We start from the raw sequence: 24,395 nt of genomic DNA, 5'->3' as shown, positions 1-24,395 counted from the left end.
TATTAATAAATTAATAATTCAACATATTACTTTCGTTTTTGTTATTTATTTATTATTTGTAATTAATCATGTACGTATTTCATTGGCTCATATAATTACCATATTAATGCATAATAAAATATCTAAGAAATAAACAAACTGAATTAACGAACCATTTTTGTAACAATATAACAACTTAAATGCGAGACAATACGTAGAGTACAATAGTTGATTTAACATGACCAATTTATTTTCAGATATATTTTTTTTAAATTTTGTATTTGATATTTTATTTTACCGAAAATTTATTAGATAAATATGGTAATATATGACATTGATTAATAATTTATATTTATTTTCCCAGAAAAGGGAAAATTTAAAATTTTCATGTAATTTCTTAGTAAAGGACTAATAAGATTTTATATTGAATATTTCCTAAAAAAAACTAGAAATATTTTTCTAGGGTCATTTTTGAGTAGGATAAAGCAAGAAACCAATAGATGAACGGTTTAAATCGTAGCGATTTTTTCTCTTTTTTATATGCCTCTCCGTTTCCCTCTATTTTCAGTGATAAAAGACTCGTCTCCGCTAGCCCTTCCTTTCTCCCTCTCTCACTCGCAAGCTCAGAGCAGAGCTCTAAAGACATGGCGAAAATCGCCTCTCAGCATCTATGTCCGGCTCTTGGTATTCAGCTTAAAACCTCCTTTTTAAGAAATCTTGCCCTTCAATGGCCAAACCATTCGGGACCCGGAACGCGGTTTTTGTCGGCTTCTTCGCGGATCAGCATGAGCTTGAGAGCAGGCATCGTTGGTCTTCCTAACGTGGGAAAGTCCACTCTCTTCAACGCTGTTGTAAGCCCATTTCCCCATTCAGTTCAATGTGCCTTGAAACATGAGACTCCACTATGCTTATCTTTTCTTTTTCTTTCTCTTCTAAGTTACAGGAGTTTGTTATGTCTCGTTTAATTCGTCGGAAGTAAAATTCTAAGTTGCATATGAGTTATGACTACTTGTTACAGTTTTTTATCTAATAATTTCAGTGAGGCCTAACTAGTTACTCTTGGTAGACTTTTATGTGAAGCTGGTTATTTTAACTGATTCATCAAATTGGGAAGGTGTGGTGGATTACTGTAAGCTAGGTGGTTATGTAGTATTTTGAATACAAGTTAAAATTTATCTGTAAAGGTTGGCCATTGAATTATCATCATTGTTTTGTATAGGGAGTAGGAATGAATTTGTTATAGGAATGTACTTCGTTATCCCAAAATGGAACTCAGCGACTCTTTAGGTTTGCATTCAATGGTTTAATTAACTGTTTCAAGCACGTCTTTCAATCACACATATCTCTTTTTTTATCTCCACGCTCCTTTGTGTAGTGCCAAGTGCTGAATTTTGTTCTATATCTACACAACCTTTTTTGAGAATGTAATCTAAGAAGTACACGTAACATATGCAGAACTTTTTTCAGGAAAAATAAGTTGTCTTGAGTGTAAATCTTTTTTTCAATCTCTAGAAGCAAAATCAGGCAGGAAAAATATCTCACCAGACTCTTTAAGCTAATAATTTTCACCTCATTCTTGGAATAGTTAAATTTCTAAGAAGGCTGTCAAATCCATTCTTGTTATTTTTTGCTTCTTTGTTTTCCCTATTTCTTCCCAGTGCTTGTGTGTTTGTTTTCAGCTGCTTCCATTATCTTTTCATTCTTTCAGAAAGGATTTGAATTCTTAGTCCATATTTATTTACTTATTTTTTTAATTTGATCTGTGACTGAGTTATTATTGGTGATTACGCACCTTCACCTCTTCTGTTTTTAGGTAGAGAATGGAAAAGCCCAGGCTGCTAATTTTCCTTTCTGTACAATAGAGCCCAATGTTGGCATTGTTGGAGTTCCAGACTCACGTTTGGATGTGCTTGGAAAACTCAGCAAGTCTCAACGAGTGGTTGCAACTTCTATTGAATTTGTGGATATTGCAGGATTGGTAAAAGGCGCCAGTCAAGGGGAGGTGTGTACTATGGTTTGGCCCTCGGTCAAGTGGCATTGAAGTTTCTTTGTTCTGTGGATAAATTTCGAGCACTATTTTTACTGTTATGTGCAACCTCGAGTGCTTTGGCTGGTGCTGACTGCAATATATTGCTATTTGTGTACATAATGAGTGATGGTTTTGTGGTTATTGCCATGTACAGATGTTCAAAATTTTCTTATTCTTTGTGTATGGTAATATAGGGTCTGGGAAATAAGTTCCTGTCACATATTCGTGGAGTGGATTCTATACTTCAGGTATGTGGCATCTTCTGATATGCAAATGGTAACTCCAAACTGTTGATTTTGCAAATTTTGTGTCAAACCTTGTGGACATTTTCAAAAAGGTTTGTTGTGATTCTAAAATTGAAGTAAACATTATAGAGAGGTCTGCAGAAGATTTTGGGAAAACGTCAATGGCTGCTGTCTTATTTGTCAAAAAATGGTTACATATTTATTTCTTCTTTAATTATCTCCAGGTTGTGCGCTGCTTTGAAGATGATGATATTGTTCATGTGAATGGAAAAGTCAATCCAAAATCAGATATTGAAGTGATTAACTTGGAGCTAATTTTCTCAGATCTTGACCAGGTATGAAAGTTAGAGCTTGTTGTATACAAATGGATTAGATCTCACTTCTGGTTAAAGTATTTTCTGTTCACAGATGCATACAACTGAACATGAGTAGAAGTTGGATGGGACCAATTTGAATAATGTAATTGTAAAACCATCCAAAAATTTTCTGTAATGAACAATGCTTTCGCAATCATGAATTAAACCCTGACTAATGCATTCACTATCATGAATTATTCCCTGAATAAAGTGAAACTAATAGACTTAGGATGCTTACAAGTATTGCAGATTGAGAAGAGAATGGATAAACTCAAAAAGGGCAAAGCAAAAGATTCCCAGTCAAAAGTCAAGGTAGAATTTCTAGTTCCATGACAACCAATGTGTAGTTATTGCCCAAGAAACCAGCTGTCTTAACTGCAACTGCTTATCTCAGGAGGAAGCTGAGAAATCGGCTTTGGAAAGAATCCAACAGGCACTTATGGATGGAAAACCAGCACGTTCAGTCTCTTTAACAGATTTTGAAAAGGTGGCAGTTCAACATCTTTGCTTACTAACGATGAAACCTGTCATATATGTGGCCAATGTTGCTGAATCTGATCTTGCTCAACCTGGGGATAATCCACATGTAAAGCAAGTTGGAGAACTTGCATCAGAGCTGCTATCAGGGCTTGTAACAGTATCTGCACAGGTAAGGTGCTAAATTTAAGCACCAGTGGGTAATCTTATGTAGCCTAACTACATGTTATTAAAAAATAAAAAAAGCCATATACATTCTTTTTTCCCTGCTCCTATTTTTAATCTACTTGTTTTTATGAACTAAATGAGGCAAGGTATGTGTTATTGATGACTAAGGGTTACTGACTTAACAGGTTGAGTCAGAACTGACTGAACTTCCACCAGAAGAAAGAAATGAGTATTTGAAATCTCTTGGGGTCGGTGATAGTGGACTGGGGAACCTTATTAGGGCAACTTATCAACTATTAGGCTTGCGAACGTACTTCACATCAGGAGAGAAGGTGACATTTATATGAAAATAAGTTATCTGTTTTTTGTGCGACTTTCTTTCTTTCTTCTGGCTAAAACTGTTGCCTTTCCAAATTAATTACAGGAAACCAAAGCATGGACTATCCGTGCAGGTTGGCTCTATTAATCTGTATTTTTTAAATCTTAGATTGAATGGTGTGGGTAGAATGTTAAATGATTATGCTATATCATTCAGGAATGACGGCACCACAAGCTGCTGGAGTTATTCATTCTGATTTTGAAAGAGGCTTCATTCGAGCTGAGACTGTAAGAAAGTCATTCACATTCAAAAATAAAATAAAATTACTTCATGATTTTATCTTTCTAGCTTTCATATAATGTAGCTATAAAATAATAATAATAATAATTTTCTGAATAAAGTTGTTGGAATAGGAAGTGGCAGATTTTGATATATCGATATATAAAACAATCATGTGAAAGTAAGTTTGTTTTGTGCTTGGTACTTATGTAAATCTAAAATAAATTATTATAACTCCTTTCTGCTTTCTATCACTACAGAAAATGACCATTCCTTTACTGCATCCCGAATGATCATATGTTACTTACTGAAACTTTGAATAAAGGATTAGTATCTTTATTGCCAATCATGCTCAAACGACAAAATGCTGATTAATTTTTTTTCCTCCAGTTGAACTTGAGAATAAACACATTGCAACCATGTCCTGTTTCATTCTTCTCACTATTACCAGCTAATCAGACACTTTTTTTATAGTATTCAACTCTAAAAGTACTGTAGTCAACATTAATTTTAGTATGCTTGGGCGTTTCAAGAAAAAATATTTTGGCCACCCCCATTCGGTTAAAGCTTACAATTCAGATCAAAATTTCTTATTTAAAACCAAGTGTGTAGTCTGTTCTACCTGCATAAATAGGTTTTGATTGTTTTATTTTTGGAAGACAATGAGAAATAAATTCTTTTCTATTTTATGCCACTTGTACTTCATGCATAAATAAGTTTTATTATGACTATATTACGTGTAGAAGTGAAAAAAGCAATGAGAACTTCTCATTGCATAATTGTCAGGTTTTTCTGAATCTTCCATGATATAGGCTGTTATATTTACGTTCATTCTTTTAATCCTCTCTTCCCTGCCATCTTCATGGTTTCTGCTACATCTTATTCTTCCTTCACTTATGGCCATTCTTTGCAAGCCTTTGGTCTAAAACGGGAGGGATGACCTTAATTTACTTGTGGAAAATCTACTTCAAACCTTTCTGGATGTTTATCTTATGCTCAAAGAAATTGAAGGCACCAAGCCCTGTACTCCACCATCAATCATTCTTCCTGATTAAGCACGGAAAAGCCTTTATCTTGTCTGCACCTTTAGTTAAATTATTTATCATATTATTCTTTTCACTGTTAGATCACCCTTTGGTTACCAAAAATACATGGTGCAATGTTTTCAAGTTGGTGTTATCTGAACAATAGATGAATCATAATGGGTTGTGATCTATCATTCTGTACTGCAGTTCTGTTACTTGTCAGCCCTTTTATGAACTTAACAAAATGCCATGACTACAGTACCTGATTTTCTGTTTTACCAATCAGGTGTCGTATGATGATTTTGTTGCAGCTGGGTCACTGGCAGCTGCAAGGGAAAAGGGACTAGTAAGTTTGTTACACTTGTCTGGTATTGACAAACACATCGACATGATAGGTGCAACAGCATCAATAAGACATTTTCCATTTTTATGGCCCCGTTTTAGATATTGATGTTGGGTAGTGGATTCATGGTACCCATCAAGCATACTGGACTGCACTTAGACCATGCTGGTTAACCAGGTCCACCTCCCACAAACCCTATTTGAGTTCTTTAACTTGGAAGTGTGGCTAACAAGATGCAAACCAGTCACACCTACCAGGTAAAAAATGTATGTTGGGCCAGCTGCAACATTGAAAACCTCAGATAAGGGTTTGCTTACACCATTTCTTAACATATAATAATGAGACAAATCTCTCTCAACAAGCATATTGAATGTCCACCTACATGAACCAGTTGTGATTGACATGGACCACTTGTTTTGCTGCAGCTGAGATCAGAGGGGAAAGAGTATCTGGTACAGGAAGGAGATGTCATGCTTTTCCGGTTCAATGTATGATTTTGCCATTGGAATTTGAAACTCAACAGGGATATGCTGCCCCTTGCCTCTGTTAGGCAACTTTTGGAGTTATCTCACCGGTTGAGTCTTCAATTATTTTCCCAAGATATGATTCTTTTTTCCGAACTCAGAAAAATTATATTCTTTTTCACATGTATCAATGCCTAGAGCAACCAAATTTTTTGCTGAGAATCAGACCAATTGAGCTTGTTCAATGTATGTATAATAATTCAGGAAGAAAAGACAGATCTGAACCACAAATCCTTATTGTGAAACAATAATCAATATGATGTTGGGTCCCTTTAATGCCCTGATGAAAATCCTTGAGAAGAAGGATTTCTGTTTGCTTGTAAGCGACAACTACACTTTTGATTGGTTTGGGTTTCTTTGAAGTTAAGCTGATGATCTCTCCAACATCAAAACCTTATTTGTGCTATTGTTAGTTAGGTTTGTTGTCCTTTTTTTTTTTTTTCTGAAATCTTGCCCTAACAACTTTCTTAAATTCCTTTTGTTTTGGGTACGCCTCAGATGGAGGGTCGCCCTCAGATGCCCTATCTCCAATGATGAGGAAACATACCCCACCAGGACCCCACAAACACCTATCAACGGTCCATTGTCTCTTGGCCCACCTAGCCCACTTGGCACACTTGGACGTATCCTTTCTGTACAACGAACTTGAATGAGAAGATGATGTCCTGCCCCCGACCGCTTGACAATTTGCAGAACTCGGTTTGTGTGCGCGCGCCATTGATTACAGATGAATTGTGTCTGTTCGTTCCGGTTTCTGGGCTGTTAAACGCAAAGATGGGACCCATATCGTTTGGCTGTCAATGGGACCCATGCCCTTTTGCATGGAGAAACAATGATAGGTCACCCACCATGAAATCTTGCAGCTGAAGGAGTGTATATATCAAGCATTGTTCGGATGATGATTCATTAGTCCCTCTCTCTCTCTCCTTCTCTCTCATGTTGCAGAGATGAAGAAGATGAATGTGTTACTGAGGAAGTGTAAGAGTTTGTCAAAGCTAGGGAGATCGTCTTCTTACAGTAGCCTCAGGTCCAAGACCAGTAGGGAAGATTTTTGGGGGGAGATGACAGAGGAGGAGCAAAGAGAGGCTGTGTTCGTTGGGAGCTCGAGAAGGCGTTACATGATCAATGCCAAGCTCCTGGATCACCCTCTCTTGAACGCTTTGATCGAGAAGTCCAAGCATAATGCCGGAGACATCTCCGTCAAGTGCGAAGTTGTCATCTTCGACCATCTCTTGTGGATGCTCGAGAATGCGGATCCTGAAGCGTCTGCTGAACCAGAATCGTTTGAAGAACTGGCGGAGCTTTACGCGTATTGAAGAACTTTGGTGCTTGTTTATCTCATAAAAAAAAAAAAGATTACGGCTAAGAACATAGATGGATCTTATCGACCGCAAGTTGGATCACTTGATATGTTGCTCTGATTCATACCACGCTTAACTCTCTTAACAGTGTATGGTAGAGAGATCACCCTTTTTGTGAAATGTCCATGCTGGTCTCTGTAAGCGCTTTGCCAGTGTCTATGCTGCCTTCGTATCGTTGCTTATTTGTTCCTCTCACTAATAAATAGAAGACAAATTGATTGATCCTCATTGACTACTGTACTACTGTTTGTTGAAATGAGGGACTCTTGTATTAATAAATTTTCGAATGCTTAAGAAGTAAATTCATAAATTTCTGGAGGATGAAGCTTAGATCAGTACTGGGTGTTGTCAATGTTTTAGGCTAAGCTTTTTTAGCTGTTTTAATCAGTTTCTTCTTCTGGAATTTTTTCTTTTGAAGCCTATCCCAAGTGTTTTTCTGCAATTCTTCTCTCTTCTTTCACTTCGACAGCCGACAGAGTATCCTTCCGCAAGTGATGTTCCATCCTTCACCTTCCTAGGTAGCTATCTCTTCGTTAAATTACCCCAGTATCCCTTCGCGCAATTTATTTCTCCTCTTTTCTGGTTTGATGAAGGAAAATAGCTGAACACCCTACTTTATGAGAATCACAAACTGCCATTAAATCTTGACAACTGAAAACTGGAAAAGCGAGCTTTCTCTCTGTTCAGCTACTCAAACTCTGAAGTTCAAACTTGAAACTTGAAATACTCTGCCATTGTATCCTATACTCCATATGAACATCGTGGCTTCTCCCTTGCGTTTCATACAAAGAGCTTCATTTTGCCAATCAGCATTGCGATGCGAAGCTGGAGTTTCTATGGTTCAGGGAGCTTCCAGGGGAATAGGACTTGAATTTGAGAGCAATTTGAATTGTATTATATTCTGGTCGTCCCTCTTAGGTTTTTATACCTTTCCTGCTTTTCCGTTTGGGAAGAACAATTATGGGTTCTTGCCTTCTTGGGGTTAAAGCCCCTGAGTTTCTTTCATTTGCATTAAATCTAAGAGCTTGATTTCGAGATTAAGAAAAAGCCTATATACTCTTAAGTTGTTTCTAGACGATTCCTGATTCCCTTTCTGGGACATTATGAGTGAACTGCAGCATCATAGGGTCACAGCTTTCTAAAATTCTATAGGTGTTTGCTGAAAGTTCCTGTGATTGCATCTTCGTCGGCACTCTGGTAGAACCAAAATTGATTAGTTTGTCTGTGAATGTTGTCGGTCAGGACTTTAATCTCGTGCCAATTGTCTCAAACATTTTTTCATGATGAGGTTTGTGTGGTTATATCAGATTTTAACAGTTTTCTTTTTCGTTTAAGATTCACATCATGTTCCTGGTTTTAGAGTTTTTTTTCTTGTTTCTATATGTTCTTATGGTTTGTGATGGTCCTTTTTACTTGTACTTTTTTTAAATATTTGTTTGGCAGTAGCTTGAGAAACTTGTCAAATTGTTTCATGTTCCATCAAATCTTGACAGTTCTCTGTTTTATTTGAAGGAAACGGGATAACCACAAAATTTCTGCTTGGTTGGGCTTTTCTTTAATCCTAATTACTTGTCAAACTTATGGTATTCTTGTTTACAGCAATTCATTCTTGCAGTTCTGGCAATAGTTGTTAATAACATTTGAAAGTTGTGTCTGTGTAGCTGTTTATAACATTTACAGTTTTTTATAGCTGTTTTGGAGTGGCTGCAAACCCTCTTGTGTCCGTCAGTGACTCATACTCACAAAACTCAGCAGCCGCTCCTCAAATCTTAACTTTAAAAGAGCTCTCTCTGATGAGGAATCTGTGGAGGTTGCGGATCTCCTTTCCCTTGTTGAAGCCAAATACATTCAGGGTTGGTGCTAGGATTCCACGGTGTAGAAATGTGACCCCTCTCGAACCTATACTGTCGTCTCCCAATACTCATTTCTATGTGGTGTTAGCTCTAAACCAGTCCCCTTTAGGAATGTCCTTTGGAAAATCCCAGCCCCTTTTAAGGTGACACACTTCCTTTAGTGAGCTAATAAGGGCAAGACCCTAATTGCTGACCAGCTCTCTAGGAGAGGGAGATCCCTTGATGATCCTTCGTGCAACCTTTGCTTAAATCAATTGGAATCTATCATCCACCTTCTTATCCATTGTCCATTTGCCCAACCAATCTAGACAGCTTTTACCCTGACGTTTGGTCTCTAGTTTTGCTCCCCTTCTCCATTGTTCTCTCTCAACCCGTCCCTTGGGGCAAAACTGATAAAAAATTGTAGGGATCATCAGCATGTCATTCTCCTGGAATGTTTGGATCGAGTGCAACAGAAGGGTGTTTGCAGGTCAGCAAACCTCATTGGGAGGAATCATTGAAAAGTCAATGCACAATGCACAATATATTATTTTGGGCAAGTAAGCTAAAGGATTCATCTCATCTGCCCAGCTCGGTCATTTGAAGAAACTGGCAATCAATCATTCAAGTGGCCCTGAATCATGTTGCCCACCAATTGCTTGAGTTCCTCCTCTAAATGATTGGTGTAACTTAACATTGAAGGCAGATCTAGGGGGAACCCTAGGCCCGTCGGTGGTGGGTGAGTGGTGAGGGATTCATCGAAGGCCGTTTTCCTTGCATACTTAGCTCCCTTTGGGCACTATGAGTGTACTGCAGTGAAGCTCAAAGCTCTCCTATTAGGACTAAAGTCTTTATTTCAAGAGATTCTTGACCCCTTTGGTAGTCAAGGGTGACTCCCTGCTAATCATTTCATGGATCTCACACAGCAAGTCTCCACCAGCGTGTTTTTTTGGAGTACTTCAACGAGATAGAGGATATTAGTAGATCTAGACATATTTGTTGCTAGCATGTTCCTAGGGATCCAAATGGCATGGCTGACAATTTGACTAGAGAGGGAGTCAGTCGTCAGCAACTTGCTTTTGGCACCTCCCTCCCTTTATGATCTTTGATCCTTTTTTATTTGTGTATTATGGCTTTTGTTCTTTTCTTCTTGTACTGTAGCCTCTATGGTTTTCTTGGTTTGCTACTATTGAATTTCTGAAAAAGAGAAAAAACTTCATTAACTTGTTGTAATCTGAGTATATGAACCCCTATTTATATTAGAGGAAAGTAGTAGAGTCCATTTACAATTAAACTACCCTTTTCCCAATTACACCCAAAGTCTAACACTTAAAGATAAGTCCTAGCATAATTAAACAATTGAGCATAAATAGAAGATTAACATAACTAAAACACCTTTAAACTGAGACTCTTCTGTGAGACTCCTGTAAGACTCCACCATATTAATTCTGACTCTGTGAGACTTCTTACTATGAGAGTCATATAAGAGTCTTCCATATCTTCTCTTCAAAAGCTACTTTTGTATCTTCTTGCTCCTTGTCTTGGGCTTCTTAATGAATTCCCCTTTCTCTTTGCTCTCAAAAAAATAAATAATAATAATAAATAAATAAATACAAGTTTGAGATTCTTGGTCCTCATCACAGTTTATGTGTTGATATTATTGATTAAGATTTCATATCTTGTTCTATTTTATTTTATTTTTGTAACTCTTTCATGCTTCTCTTCTTGGGACAATCTTTAATGGCTTTAATATGATTATATTATTTCCTTGTCTCATAGTAACTGTACTCGATTGTCATCTCACATTCTAAGATCTGAATCTTTTCAATTAATGTTTTTTGCTTGATTGTTCATTATTATCCGTTTTCTCTTGCACCTTCATAGAAGGAATAGGAATAAATATAATACACTTATCCTGATTTTTTAAGCTTTATTCATTTGTATGTTGGATTATTTTGTCAGTGGCATTTATTTTACGGCATGTATCTTAGTTTTCACGGACTTAATAGGTCCAGTAGAATATTTTCACAGATTTCTGGTCTATAGACTTTGCCACTTTAAAGACTTTTTAGTGTTCTCAGATTCACACATGGTGGGTTTCTCCATTCACTCTGATATATATATATATATATATTGACGTAGGCTGTGTCAAGTTGTTTGAGATTAAGGAGGTAATTGGATGCTATACTGAATAGAGATCTGAATGGTTTTACAATTTGGTTTAAAGTTGGGTTTTTGATTGACAGGTTAGGCAGCTTTAGAGAAGAAAGAGAATGGACTTGTAATTGGTACTTGTAGAAATCCTAACGAGGCTACTGGCCTTCTGGATTTGAAAAGGAAGTTTGGGGAACGCCTTAACATACTACCATTGGACATAACAGTTGAGAGAACCATAGAGGTAACTCCTATACACACTCAAAAACTTTCTTGATTTTCCCAAAGCTGAATAAGCAGAACTGCAATTGTTTTTACTTTATTCAAATATTTGTTACCCACACAAAAAAGGAACAAATGTTTGGTCTATTAGGTTGATCCTTTTTCTTCATTTAAACTTTGCCTCTTGTTCATTTGAAGGTTAGTTCATGAATCTGCACTTCTGAAACAATCAGATATGACATTTGTATTTGCAGGAGGCGGCAGAGTCTGTAAGAGAAAAAATATGGATCTTTAAACCTTCTCATTAATGTGTTTGAAATTCTTTCAATTCCTAATGTTCTGTAGCCAGGTTAGTGTTCCCTAAAAAGAATCAAAGAAAGTACAGCAATGTTTCACCAATTAACGGTGGTAAAGTTTTTCCCAGAGAAAAGAAAAAGAAAGGAGAAAAACAGATATATCTAGTAATGAATCAGCTAAAACTATTTTGCTAGATGAACAATTTTTCCCCTCGATGCCTTTTGGTTTTCAGAATTGGAATTGATTGTGTGGGATCCAGTGCAGAAACAACATTGGCTAAAGTTCAAAAATCATATTTAATGCTTAAATATGAGGTAAATGCAGTAGGACCGATCTTAGTGACCAAGGTACATATATTTCATGCCCTCTGCGTCTTTCTTCGACAACTTATATATAAAACAATTGATTGAGAGTTCATTCAAGAATGAAGGATATAACATCATCTCTTTTTCTCTCTCTGAACCATGGTTTGCTATACCACCATATCCAATATCAGGTGACATACCATATTTCAGGAAGGTTATTATGGTGTGTATGATCCTATACTGACCGATACAGACCTTCGTGGTATGGCTGATGTGTACCATATTTTATGTGTCTGTATTTTTTTATTTTTTTTGTAAGCATTTGTGTATCTATAATTATATGGCAAACATTGGCCTGATCTTTCAATTGATAAAACTGATAAATGGCCACTATGTACCAGATATTTATGTGTCTGTATTTTTATTTTTTGGTAAGCATTTGTGTATCTGTATTTATATGGCAAACATTGGCCTGATCTTCCAATTGATGAAACTGATAACAATCACTCTGTGAACTATAGCAGCACTTATGGCCACTTCTGAAGGCTGGAGGTGGGTGAGGAACAGAAAGAGATGTTGCAGTTGTGGTAAACCTAGTGCGAGAGTGGGTTCCGTTAGGGACAATCCTTTAGGGGTTGGCATTCATACTGTGCATTCAAAGGAAACACTTAATCAGTGTACTGATCTGTACTTCATTGTCCTTGATTTATTTTGTCAATATTCAATCTCTCAAGTAGTGTGGGAATATTAGCAAAAAATGAATGTATTAAGTAGAAAGACTCTACCGTGAGGCTTTGAGAGTCACATATGCAGTTTCGATGGTCTATTCCATGAAAGATCCAATTGCATCAAGTGATTCATAACTGACAATAACATGATGTTTCCCTCTTTCACCAGATATTTTAGAAGGTATGATCATCTTTTTGGGTACAGAGGATCTAGTTCGAAGCCTATAGGTATGGAAGTCTAAAATTTCAAAATTTTCACATGCAGCCCTGAAATTGAGCTCCAGTAAACGACTTGCTAAAGATAATATCTATTGTTGATGATCAATTTATTGGATGATTCTGAAGAGACAAAGCATAGTAAACGTTAATCAACCAAGAGAAGCACCGGAGCACAAGTTCATGGATGCTTTTAGAAAGGACTCACAGATTCTTGTTTGTTGCCAGAAGATCTCTCAGTGTACCAAACTGATTTCTTTTTTTCTGAAAATTTCTTTCCTCCTGTTCATGTAGTGACAAAGACTACATCGGTGGAGCTTGCATGAAAGAAGGATCCTGTTTCATGCATTTTTCTGTATCCAGGTACCGTGGTTACAAAAGAAATTTCAGCTGAGAGACTCTTTTAAGTATTATCAACAATACAGAACTTAGTGACAATGGCAAGTTTTTTTCTTGGGATGGCCAGGAAATTCCTTGGTAAGTTACTTTGATAGGAAAATATTTTGGTCCTGAGACAATGTACTAGACAGAGATAATATAAATATCCTTTGACAAGCTACAGGCAAGAACTGGCCGGCATTGGAGCTATGGGAACCCCCTGAAGCATCTTCTGATAAGCTTGCCTATTATTTCATTTGTTTATCTTATATGGTGCATCTTTTGCTCGGCCGTTTCTCTGCATTAGGGAAATCAAAATCCATGGTAGTTTGTCGCCATCACCACAGAGATGAGATCGAGTTGTTGGTACAACCTACAATGAGAATCCAGTCCTACAGTGCTGCTTTGATTCACATTTAGTAAACTTGAGATAAAAGCTCTGGTAGTTCGGCATCATTCAGAGTCTGTCTATAATGGAACCACCAGCTCTTTTCAACAACTTTACTCCACATATCGAATTATGTGATCCATTAGTAATCTTTGGGTATGCAGCCTTTAGTGATCTTTTTGCAGATCCTTATAACATATCTTTAGTTTTTGGTTTATGCAGTCTCTATCTGGAGCTTCAGATTTGAATCTTTAACAAGAAAAATATGCGAAACAAAATCAGGAACTGGAACAGGTAACTGGTACTCTTTAACTTCTATTAAAATCAGGAGCTTAGTACATATTAAGAGGCATCCTCAGGGAATCCTAATACAAGTTTCTCACTCCTTTTATTCAATTCAGACATGACGCTAGCTGCTACTCTCGATCTCTACTTCCTTCTCCTATGCGATCCTGCGAAGAAGATGAGTGAAAATCGTAAATGCTCTGATCTGTGATAATAGAGTATTTGAATGGGTCGAGAGATGAATAAACTAAAAGAGACTATGTTAAGCTAATTTACCTGTCGCAGTTGGTCTTCAAGGAGACGGGGAACCCAAGTTTGATGCCGCAAGAGGCAGGGACCTGGCTCAAGTACTTGTCCTGCACGCCGGCAAGGTTCTGCACTGCGGCCTTGAGGCAGCGGCAGATGTTTTGTCGGTCAACCGTAGTCGTGGCACTCTTGGCCAGCATATGCAGTCCAGCGCAGCAGGCGTCGGCAGGCTTGGGCGCCTTCCCGGTGACGAATTTCACGCAAGAGAAGGCCTGGTTGGCGACGGTAGGGCAGGTGATGGCAGCTTCCGAAACCTGGGCTGCGACGAAGATGAGGGAGACGAGTAAGCAGCCTGAGAAACAGAGGTTCTTCATGGTAACGTCGTTGATTGTAACGAAAGAGGCTCTTTCACTGCTGCTGCTGCTGCTTCTTCTTCTTGAGCTCGCTGCGGTGGTGATCTCTGTGAGTGGAGTGGTGAGGTACATATACAGTGGTGAATTGCAGTTTCTATCATTTTGGGGTTTGGGATTTCATCTTCCCGATGCTATCCGTTTCATGGAGTTGCAGAGCTCTCATCGGGAAAGACGAAGAAACAGCGTTTCCATGCACGGGTTACTGCTAACGTGATCGATGAGCGATGAGGAGTAGTAATATTCCAGCCAATTGGGCGGTCCAGATACTCCAAGTTTCGTCAGATAAGGAGCTGCGTCCAAGTGAAACGGCTCGACTCAACCGTTACAGAAAACGATACGTTACGAAACTATCATCAACCGCCGGTCACGTGATTCGGACAGGAGGATTCTGGCCGATAGATACAGTATATATTTGATGGTATGGCTAAGAAATTTTGTCATTTCACATAACTCAAATATTTTACATATTCGCGTGGTCACACCAAGGGGGGTAGTGCACTTTGAAAGTGAATTAATTACCTAGTAAAAGTGAATTAATTTTTTGTGTTATTGTATAGTGAAAAGTATATAAGAAATTTATTAATAAAAGATTTAATTCTTATAAGATTTTTTATTTCAAATTTCTATTAATAAGTTAAGATAAATTTTAACTTGTCTGAATTAATAAATAATTAAATTAAATTTATTTATTTAATTAAATATATAAAAATACTTAAACAAAATTTACTTTTATAATATCCAAATGCTTAATCAAATTATTACTTTTTAATATCTAAATTATCACTCTTAAAATATTAACTAAATATAATAATAAAATCATAAAATTATGTAAATAAAAAAGAGGTTATTTTATTATAAAAATTACTTTTACAGATTTAGTTTTATAAGATATTTTTATTTAACTAAATAAATTATTTTGACTTGTTTTAAATTAATAAATAAATTAAAATAAATTAAGATTATTTTTAAATTAAATATATAAAAATTAAATTATTAACAAATCCTTACTTTTATAATATCCAAATGTTAATCAAATTGTTACTTTACAATATCTAAATTCTCGCTCTTAAAATAGTCATTAAATATATATATATATATATATATATATATATATATATATATAAATAAGGGTATTTTATTATATAAATTATTTTAATAAATTTAAATTTTATTTTAGATAGTTTTATTTGACTAAACTAAATTAAACTCTAACTTCTTTTAAATTATTAAATAATTTTTAAAAATAAATTTAAATTTATAAAAAACTTTAAAAACTCAATTATTTATTTAGTTAAATATATAAAAAATTATAAAAAAAATACTTAATCAATTTTTTACTTATTAATATCTAAATTCTCACTCTTACATTAGAAATCAAATATGATATTAAAATTATAAATTTAGATAAATTAAAAAGAGGGTATTTTTTTATATAAAATTACTCTGATAGATATAATTTTTATAAGATACATTTATTTAACTATTATTTTAATAAACAAAGATAAATTTTAACTTGTTTAAATTAATAAATAATTTTAAAGTAAATTAATATTTTTAATTAAATATATAAAATAAAATACTTAAATAAACACTTAATTTTATTATACAGAATGAATAAGAATTTACTAGGGAGTAATTTTATTTTCACTCATTTTTCTTAAGAATGAGTAATTTTATTTTCACTCATTTTTCTTAAGAATGAGTGAAAATAAATTAAATAGTTAATTCACTCTAACTCGCCACTTGGATAAGTTTTTCGGTTATTTTTACTAATGAAAATACTGAAAGTGAAAATATTCATTTCCAGTGTGCACTAACATGGCGTACCGCAGTCAATGGCGTGTCTTAGGCTAGGCAAATCTTGGAATATTTAGGACAGTTCCGCTGCAGGCGAGTGGCAGAGGTTAAGAGTCCACGCTCCACACTGAGAGACGAAGAGTACTTGAGTCTTAACAGTCATTTTACAACCCTAAATAAGCAAAGCCTCAGCAAGTCGTCCTCATCTGTTCATCTTTGTTCAAAAGGATTCTCTTCGTTAATTATTTTTGCCGCCCCTTTCCCTCTCTTTCTTCCCATGGAAGGTTGAGGCTAGTCATCGTCGGAAGGGATGCATCATCTCTCTCACCCCCCTCTGCGAACTCTCCTTTCACCGAACATACTAATGGCTCACAAGTTCTTGCTCAAGTCTTCCCCTTCATCCTCAGCGCTGTCTTCCTCTCTTCACCGCTTCATTCACCTTTCGTATGCTGACAGGGGTAGACTCTTCACTCGGCCTCCTCGACCGCCCACTGCCCTGAGAATTTCCAGGTTTTGCTCGCGTGCCTCTGTAATGATACCGGGAACAGGTATTTGTTTTAATTCCAGCTCCTCTTTTCTCCTATTCTAGGTTCTAGTCTATCGTTGCTGTCACTTTAGAGCTCTTTTCGTCTACCTGCTTTTCGTTTCCTGATAAGTATCATGTTTCGACTTGGTCCCGTTGTTAGTTTTTTTTAATCGACTTATGAACTTGCACATGGTTTCAGGTGTCTCAATCTCTATTTCCTAGAAATTTTCATTTAGTCCTTTTTTGTTCTTCTTCTGAATACGCTGCGTTTTGCTTTATGGTTGCTCTAATTGTTGACTGTAGAGCTTGTTTCTTATGATGATACATGTTTTTCTTTTCGTTATTTTAGTGGACTGAATTGTTCTTTCTGCTCAGCTTTGGTGTTTTGTAATTTGATCAATAGAACCCTGGTTCTTCCCCTTAAATTCGTTTGTTGGTTAATTTGCCGGGCAGCATGCGATTTTTTTTACTGAAATTTTCTTTCATTTCGATTAAAATGATTTTCCTGCTCTGCGATTATGGTTATGGATGTGGTTCCCAGTCTAAATGCCTTTCGTTTTAAACTGCTCTGTTTTAATAATGCTGTGTTTCATTTTCTGGGGCTCCTGCCAAAAGGTCATACGCAGATACTAGAGGATGAAACTCGTGTTGCTGCACGACTTTCTGTACTGAAAAAGAGGCTAGAGGCCGAGGGAATAAGCTGTGGCACTTGCAAGCCTGGACAGTACGATCACATGTTGTGCCCTCAGGTTTCTGCTACTCCTTTGTTTATTAGTAATTTAAACGTTTTGTTCGGCAGTAACATTTTCTACTGTTCTTTTGGTTGACTTCTTGCATCTGTTTGGTTTAAGCTCAGTAATTGCCTGATACCATCTCATTTTGTATGCATATATTCTCTGTTCGGGGCACCTAAGAAGTATCTTTATCTGACATCCTGTGCATTTGTGCTCTGTGTTGACTTGCATGTCACTTAGAAAGCATTTTCAAATTTCATTGTCGCATCTGTAATACAAGTAATGATTGTTTAGATACATTTTTTTTCTTTGTTTTAATTTTGGCATCACCATTTCCTTTTGTGTATAATATCCTCTAAAACAGTGTGCAGGTGGAGACGCAAAGGAAAGAAGTTTTTCTCTATTTATACGTGAAGATGGGTAGGAGAGGGAGAGAGAGAGACCTTGCCTTTTGAATTTTGGTCATTGAATTGTTGGTTAACTGTTTTCTTTTGTCTACTTTAGAGACTTGGCTATGTGGTCATGCTTTAGAGCTAAATGTGGATGCAGAGGCCACGTGACGGTAAATTTGTTTGTACTGTTAAAGATAGTTTTATGGAGATATCTCCAAGAAAATTAAAAAAAAAAAATTCCTTGTCGAGATTAATACTTTTAATTTTCAGGCTTACGGACAAGCTGCAACAAAGAGTGCTGGTAATAAGTCAAAGTCAAAAAGTAACTCCTACAAAATAATTACAGAGGAAAACCTTAATCTAGAGCCATTATGTCCTGAGGTAATCATATTTGTTACTTAACATGATACTAACTATTTTTATTTTTTTTTAAAAGGTGTATTTAAATTATTTCTATTGGCTGCTTAACCCAACATAGCTTTTCATTGAGGGAGGGTTAGAAATTACAAGTGTCTCAATGTCTATTTGTTTACTTTTTTCTTTTTATAAATTCCAGCTACTTGAATACTTCAATGAGCGGATGATATCTGGAGAAACATTAAGAAGAAATGGTGTTATGCAACTCAGACGGGGTGATGAGGTTTGTAAAAGATTTAGTTTGATTATAGTGAGTCATGATGATTCTTTGCGTAACTATTATATGTTTATTCTTTTCCTAGGTTGTTATTGCTTTTGCATACAGAAGAAATGGAAGCCTTATCAGTTGCAAGTACAGAACCGTGTCCAAAAAGTTTTGGCAGGTTCCTTTTATATTTTGATCATATACAAATTTTCACTGAACTGAAGTTCTTTTCATATTTTTCACCATTTGAAAATTCAATCTGATGAGGAAGATTTTTTTTTAAATATTGATTAGAATTTTTTTAAGAGTGCAACCGTATGACATGGTCTCAAATTTTTGTTTGATGACTCTTTTCCTATCAGGAGAGTGGCACAGAGAAGATACTGTACGGAGTTGATGATATTAAGCAAGCAAGCGATATCATCGTTGTAAAATATTCATCCCTATTATTAAGTCATCTATCTTTATTTCATTTGTTTGTTTAAATACTTATTTATCTATTTGATGTGAAAATAGGTTGAGGGTGAAATGGATAAACTTTCAATGGAAGAAGCTGGATTCCGTAACTGTGTGAGTGTTCCAGATGGTGCACCTGCAAAAGTTTCTGAGAAGGAGTTGCCAACAGAAGAAGAGGTTTGGAGCAGTTATATCCTCTTTCTCAGCTCTTAATGGTTAAAAGCATGGTGTTTTGAAATTTTTTGTTCTTTTACCTGTCATGTTTACATATAAGAATGTGGAATTTTTTTTCTTACTTACTGACAAAATTTAATATTTTTTTTTCTAGTTGTCTGCATCTAATATGAAAATCATGAGAACTAAGAAACAAAATTCACCAATGAAATTACAAAACTCAAAGGGAGCTGGGAAAAGCTCAAATATTCGATCTGATAAGGAACTATATGTTATTGCCGATTTAACTGATGTTTTGGAGTAGTAACCTCCAATAATTTATATTATTATAAGAATAAGTCAAGACAACTGCACAGTTCATAGTTGTCCGCTAGTACTCACTAGCTGGTAATTTATGTGAATGTTGTTCTTGATCATCATACCTGAGTGCATGTTGACATGTATCTCTTATCCACTTATACAATTAGGAAAAGGGCAGCCATTTGAGCCAGATTTGCAACTTTGGCATGGTTGGGTTGGCTTCACAAAAAAATTGGCAGGTTAACGCATTCATGCTTTAAACCTGTCAACCTGGTCACTTGTGAGTGAATTGATATGTCTTTCCTCATGCATCTTCATGTGCAAGTTTCCTACTAGGTTGGCTGGTCGATATTTCCAATGCTTATAATTGGAAAAGTATACTTTTCTGCAATAGCTTATGAAGATATCATTTTTTTTTAGAATATTCAGAGAGTTAGGTGAAGAGTGCTGTTAACCGCATATACTTGGCTAAATTAGCTTTTTTTTGGTAGCTTAATTTCAACCTCTTCTTTCAGACAACTGGATGAAGAAGGTAATCAAGTTGCCGTAGTTTATAGTGTTATCTTTCTGAGAGTTCATCTGTGTAAATTAGTTAACTTCTTCTCTGTTTGATGTTTGTGCAAATTGCATAGAGTCTTCTTAGCAGTTGATGTGAGCTTTTCAGTGCAATTAAGCTGAATTTTTCCTTTCTATTATTGTTTTGTGATTTAGATACTGTCTTTCTTGTTTTGCTCATATATTTCTTTTTTGTATTACTTTTCGGCAAACTTAATCTATAGTTTGTTAAGAGTGTGGGTATGGTTCATTTTAAGTTAGCAACTAATTATTCCCTTAGCTAATGATGTTCAGTGACATAGCCAGTGATTTCAGAAAAAAATATAAAAATGATGCATATCTGCTGTTTTTTTAATCTATAGTCAGGTGTCATTTATCTAATGTAAGGTGTTCTAATTAACTCATGAAGGGCGGAGCCATATGTTCCTAACAATAATATTTTCTATAACCACACTAGAGATGTTTACTTCATATATGTACTAGACACCTAACTTTCATTGATGTTTTTTGTAAAGCTAGGACAAAAAGTATCAGTATTTGTGGAACTGTAAGGAGTACCTTGCAAAGGTATGGCATAGTTTTTTCCTTATGATGTGTGGTCAATTTCTTGTTTGCAATGCATAGGAGAATATATCACTCTTTATCTGTATCATTAGGCATCTCGAATTATTTTAGCGACAGATGCAGATGCACCTGGACAGGCTTTAGCTGAGGAGCTTGCACGTCGCATTGGCCGGGAAAGGTTCATGTTCTCGTAACTTCTTTGTGTTTCATATGTGATCTAAAGTAAAGATTTTTATTGAAGTGGTCATTTCAACTTCTCATTTCATCCTGTGATATTCTAAACTAGCAGATGTTGGCGAGTTAGGTGGCCTCGGAAAAATGAAACTGAGATTTGCAAGGATGCTAATGAGGTTAGGGTTTGTCTTGCATTTAAAAATTGCATGAGTATCATATTGACATTAATATGAGTCTAAGAACATCATATGAGCTCAAGAATGATGCACTTTAACAGTTTAGGTCACTTGTGCGACGAGGTACAACTACTGTGATCTGATAGACATGTCCAATTATATGGCCCTTTCATATTGTAGAAATAAATATTTAAAGTGTTAAGCTTTGGCCACTAAAAGTAACTGTTCTCTTCTGAGTTCATTCTATGTGACCCTCTGGAACTCTAGGCCATGAAATTGATACCTTTGATTGACACACTTGACAGTGCTAAAACCTCATCCAGAAGAGAAGGGGTGCTAAAACCAAGCATCCCAGTTTTGAAAAATGTATTATTTTAGTTAAAAAAAACTAATAGTACCCATTGCAAAATAGAGTAAATGGGCGATTTTGCAGCACTAATTTCTTCATCAATAGTTGTGTAGCAGTGGTTTTCATATTTTTATTAATTGGTCTTGCCTCTTCACCGCAGGTGCTCATGTATTTAGGGCAAAATGCCCTAAAAGAAGTAATTGAGAGTGCTGAACTATATCCTGTCCGTGGTTTATTCCAATTTGATCACTATTTTGATGAGATTGATTCTTACTATACTCGTAGTTCTGGATATGAAATGGGTGCATCGTCTGGTTGGAAAAGTCTGGATGAGTTGTATAAGGTAAGTAGTTTGATCTTTAACCAGTTCTCTAATTTCTAACATTTGATCTTTACGCCAGATCTCTGTATTTCTTCCGTAAATTGCATTTTTAATCTTATTTTATCTTAAATAGGTTGTACCCGGAGAGCTAACAGTTGTTACTGGGGTTCCGAGTTCTGGGAAGAGTGAGTGGATTGATGCTCTCATGGTCAATCTGAATGAAAGTAAAGGTTGGAAGTTCGCTGTTTGCTCAATGGAGAACCAGGCAAGATGATTATGTATTGAAGATATTAGTGTTGTAGACCTTTTGCATTCATGGCTAAATCTATTTTCTCAACAATTAGGTTCGGGAGCATGCAAGAAAGCTTTTGGAGAAGCACATAAAAAAGCCTTTTTTCATCGCAAGGTAAATTTCAAGCTCCTTGTGTAACTACTCATTGAGATGTCATAATTAGGTGACTGCCATTGCCTGAATATATTGCAGTGGTGGTGGTTAACATGATGTGAGGATACTAATGCAGTATTAATGTTAGACTTCATGAAATAAAGCTTTTTGTGAAGCACATTATCAAGCCTTTCTTTGTGGAGGGATACGTTCAGGCTACTAGTGCAATTACCGTACAGATGTCATGATGAGGAATGACATTGCATGTGAGAGTATTTCAGTGGTGATACTAAGCATAATATTAGAAATATTATTTTTTTGAAAATATTAGTAGAAAATTATTGCAACATTGATATCAGCATACAACATCTAGCATCTTCACCTAACACTGGAATTGGCTTGATTGGATTCAGGCAGGCTCCAAATATTGAATCGAGCCTGGCCCAATTCAAGATTATTGTGTGTCTTGGTTTGCACAATCAGTTTTTCTAGGGGTTGCTTTCTTATAATTTATTGTTTCGGGTTAGAACCTAATTATTTTCAACCTTGTATTGGCTTTCCTACAGTTATGGAGGAGATGCTGAGAGAATAAGTGATGAGGAACTAAAACGTGGAAAAGAATGGTTAAATGATACATTTTATCTCATACGGTGAGTTCAATTTTTAATTTTTTGCATTTTAATAGTTGCTAGTTACTGGGAATTTGAAGTCGGTCTGGCCCATGATCCTACACTAATACATTTGACTAGCAGACTTGCCCCAGATTGATGGGTCTTCATTGAATTAATCTAGCCATCTTCTATCTTAACCACCATATTCTTTTTAAGTGAGCAACAGTGTCATCCACAATGAAGTACTGGGAGAAGGATAAGTAGAGATTCCCTGCCAAAGCTTTTACTAATGGCCCTAATGTATTTGTGTCGGGAACAGGTGTGATGATGATTGTCTTCCATCAATTAAATGGGTTCTTGAGCTTGCGAAGGTAGCAGTTCTTAGGTATGGGGCTCGTGGGCTAGTGATCGATCCATACAACGAACTAGATCATCAACGTCCACCGAGCCAGTAAGTTGTATGACTGCCAGTTTATTATTTTTGTTTTCTTGCGCTGCCTTGACTTCATACTCCACAGTTGATATTTACCATTCCATTTAGAGTATCTTCTGTAGATGGTCTATCTCACCTGGTGGGAGCTTGTTTGTGCTCAAGTGTAGTATGACCACAAGAAAGATTGTTCATATATTGCATTGCTCTTTGTTCTATATGTGGTTACAGGACAGAGACAGAATATGTGAGTCAGATGCTTACGAGGATAAAGCGCTTTGCACAGCATCACTCATGCCATGTCTGGTTTGTTGCACATCCAAGACAGGTAGCCAAACAACATCTGCAGCGGCCCTTGTCCCAATTTGATGATACTTTATTAACATTCTCATCCTTTGCAGCTACAAAACTGGATGGGTAGTCCTCCTAATCTTTATGATATAAGTGGAAGTGCTCATTTTATAAACAAATGTGATAATGGCATTGTAGTTCATCGGAACCGAGATCCAGATTCTGGGCCCCTAGATGAAGTTAAGGTTGATAATGTCATGAAATTAGGATTTTTTTGTGTTATTTATGAAATTGTATTTTTTGGTAACCTGTATCTCTGCATTTGTGTGCAGATTTTTGTGAGGAAAGTGAGGAATAAGGTAATAGGCAACATTGGAGAGGCCATCCTATCATACAGTAGGTGAGTCATTCTTCATCTTGAGCAGTAATTGATTTTTTATTTTTTTGCCTTGGCTCTCTCGATTGATCGTAACTTGTCTCTGCAGAGCCACAGGAGAGTTCAAGGATGTAGAGAAAAAACCTGTAGCTAACATGAGAAAAAGAGGATGAATGGAAATAGACAGGGAGCTCAATATCCAGTTTTGATCTGAGATGAGGAAATTCTTCTCAGTACATACTTGGAAAAACGAATAACGCCTTAAAATACTATCTCTAGCTGCTGAGGTCTTGTAAGTTCTCACGAAGCGTTAGTGGTTAGCTCCATCAATGGTTTTTTGCCGCAGTACAAGTTGCCTGCTTTCTAATCGAGGGTCAAATGTGCACATCCGGGTTCTGGAAGCTTGTAAACAGTTCCTATTTCGTAAATGTACATGTTAGATCAGCAGATAACATATTTTTGTGGTCTACATGTGTCACTGCTGCTCTAGTTTCATATGTATATTTGATTTGTTAAACGGTGTACACAATATCATAATTTGTTCCCTTCAGAGCCATGTGATTGTGTTCCATGTTCTGTTAGTTTGTGATCT

General features: G+C 36.2%; 4 protein-coding genes and 1 pseudogene across 4 annotated transcripts; 4 read left to right on the top strand and 1 right to left on the bottom strand.

The window, feature by feature from the left end:
- Positions 1 to 579: 579 nt before the first annotated feature.
- Positions 580 to 6,111, top strand: LOC137951930 (uncharacterized). The gene is made up of 11 exons (XM_068798926.1): positions 580 to 830; positions 1,793 to 1,981; positions 2,203 to 2,256; positions 2,478 to 2,588; positions 2,859 to 2,921; positions 3,004 to 3,258; positions 3,440 to 3,586; positions 3,679 to 3,706; positions 3,790 to 3,860; positions 5,164 to 5,223; positions 5,646 to 6,111. Exons 1-11 carry the CDS (start codon positions 624 to 626, stop codon positions 5,712 to 5,714), a joined length of 1,254 nt encoding a protein of 417 aa, XP_068655027.1. The 5' UTR covers positions 580 to 623; the 3' UTR covers positions 5,715 to 6,111.
- A 580-nt stretch (positions 6,112 to 6,691) lies between these two features.
- LOC137951271 (auxin-responsive protein SAUR77-like) lies at positions 6,692 to 7,060 on the top strand. The gene has a single exon (XM_068797857.1). The coding sequence runs from the start codon at positions 6,692 to 6,694 to the stop codon at positions 7,058 to 7,060; it is 369 nt and encodes a 122-aa protein (XP_068653958.1).
- On the top strand, positions 7,057 to 13,431 carry LOC137951931 (uncharacterized oxidoreductase C24B10.20-like; annotated as a pseudogene).
- Positions 13,432 to 14,023: 592 nt separating this feature from the next.
- Positions 14,024 to 14,537, bottom strand: LOC137951071 (non-specific lipid-transfer protein C, cotyledon-specific isoform-like). The gene is made up of 2 exons (XM_068797636.1): positions 14,187 to 14,537; positions 14,024 to 14,077 (listed from the first exon to the last, which is right to left on the bottom strand). The coding sequence occupies exons 1-2, from the start codon at positions 14,528 to 14,530 to the stop codon at positions 14,068 to 14,070; spliced, it is 354 nt and encodes a 117-aa protein (XP_068653737.1). The 5' UTR covers positions 14,531 to 14,537; the 3' UTR covers positions 14,024 to 14,067.
- A 1,967-nt stretch (positions 14,538 to 16,504) lies between these two features.
- On the top strand, positions 16,505 to 24,348 carry LOC137951495 (twinkle homolog protein, chloroplastic/mitochondrial-like). Its single transcript, XM_068798185.1, has 21 exons — positions 16,505 to 16,914; positions 17,508 to 17,641; positions 17,991 to 18,046; positions 18,131 to 18,188; positions 18,289 to 18,399; positions 18,575 to 18,658; positions 18,738 to 18,818; positions 19,003 to 19,068; positions 19,157 to 19,273; positions 20,645 to 20,692; positions 20,782 to 20,867; positions 20,979 to 21,039; positions 21,549 to 21,731; positions 21,844 to 21,975; positions 22,055 to 22,116; positions 22,662 to 22,745; positions 23,026 to 23,157; positions 23,368 to 23,464; positions 23,538 to 23,672; positions 23,760 to 23,827; positions 23,913 to 24,348. Exons 1-21 carry the CDS (start codon positions 16,677 to 16,679, stop codon positions 23,974 to 23,976), a joined length of 2,097 nt encoding a protein of 698 aa, XP_068654286.1. The 5' UTR covers positions 16,505 to 16,676; the 3' UTR covers positions 23,977 to 24,348.
- The last annotated feature ends 47 nt before the right edge of the window (positions 24,349 to 24,395 follow it).

This window comes from Aristolochia californica, unplaced genomic scaffold, assembly GCF_029961685.1.
Source record: "Aristolochia californica isolate CCGP_79_NKW_82.1479 unplaced genomic scaffold, dmAriCali1.0.hap1 SCAF_15, whole genome shotgun sequence".
NCBI classification, from domain to species: Eukaryota; Viridiplantae; Streptophyta; class Magnoliopsida; order Piperales; family Aristolochiaceae; genus Aristolochia; species Aristolochia californica.
This window is presented reverse-complemented; position numbering and strand designations above follow the sequence as displayed.

Bases quoted from the DNA above. Each gene is read 5' to 3' on its own strand.
- LOC137951930 (XM_068798926.1), top strand. From the start codon at position 624: ATGGCGAAAATCGCCTCTCAGCATCTATGTCCGGCTCTTGGTATTCAG. The intron at 831-1,792 runs GTAAGCCCATTT...TTCTGTTTTTAG, and splicing joins CCACTCTCTTCAACGCTGTT to GTAGAGAATGGAAAAGCCCA. The intron at 1,982-2,202 runs GTGTGTACTATG...ATGGTAATATAG, and splicing joins AAGGCGCCAGTCAAGGGGAG to GGTCTGGGAAATAAGTTCCT.
- LOC137951271 (XM_068797857.1), top strand. From the start codon at position 6,692: ATGAAGAAGATGAATGTGTTACTGAGGAAGTGTAAGAGTTTGTCAAAG.
- LOC137951071 (XM_068797636.1), bottom strand. From the start codon at position 14,530: ATGAAGAACCTCTGTTTCTCAGGCTGCTTACTCGTCTCCCTCATCTTC.
- LOC137951495 (XM_068798185.1), top strand. From the start codon at position 16,677: ATGCATCATCTCTCTCACCCCCCTCTGCGAACTCTCCTTTCACCGAAC. The intron at 18,047-18,130 runs GTAGGAGAGGGA...TGTCTACTTTAG, and splicing joins CTATTTATACGTGAAGATGG to AGACTTGGCTATGTGGTCAT. The intron at 23,465-23,537 runs GTAGCCAAACAA...CATCCTTTGCAG, and splicing joins TTGTTGCACATCCAAGACAG to CTACAAAACTGGATGGGTAG.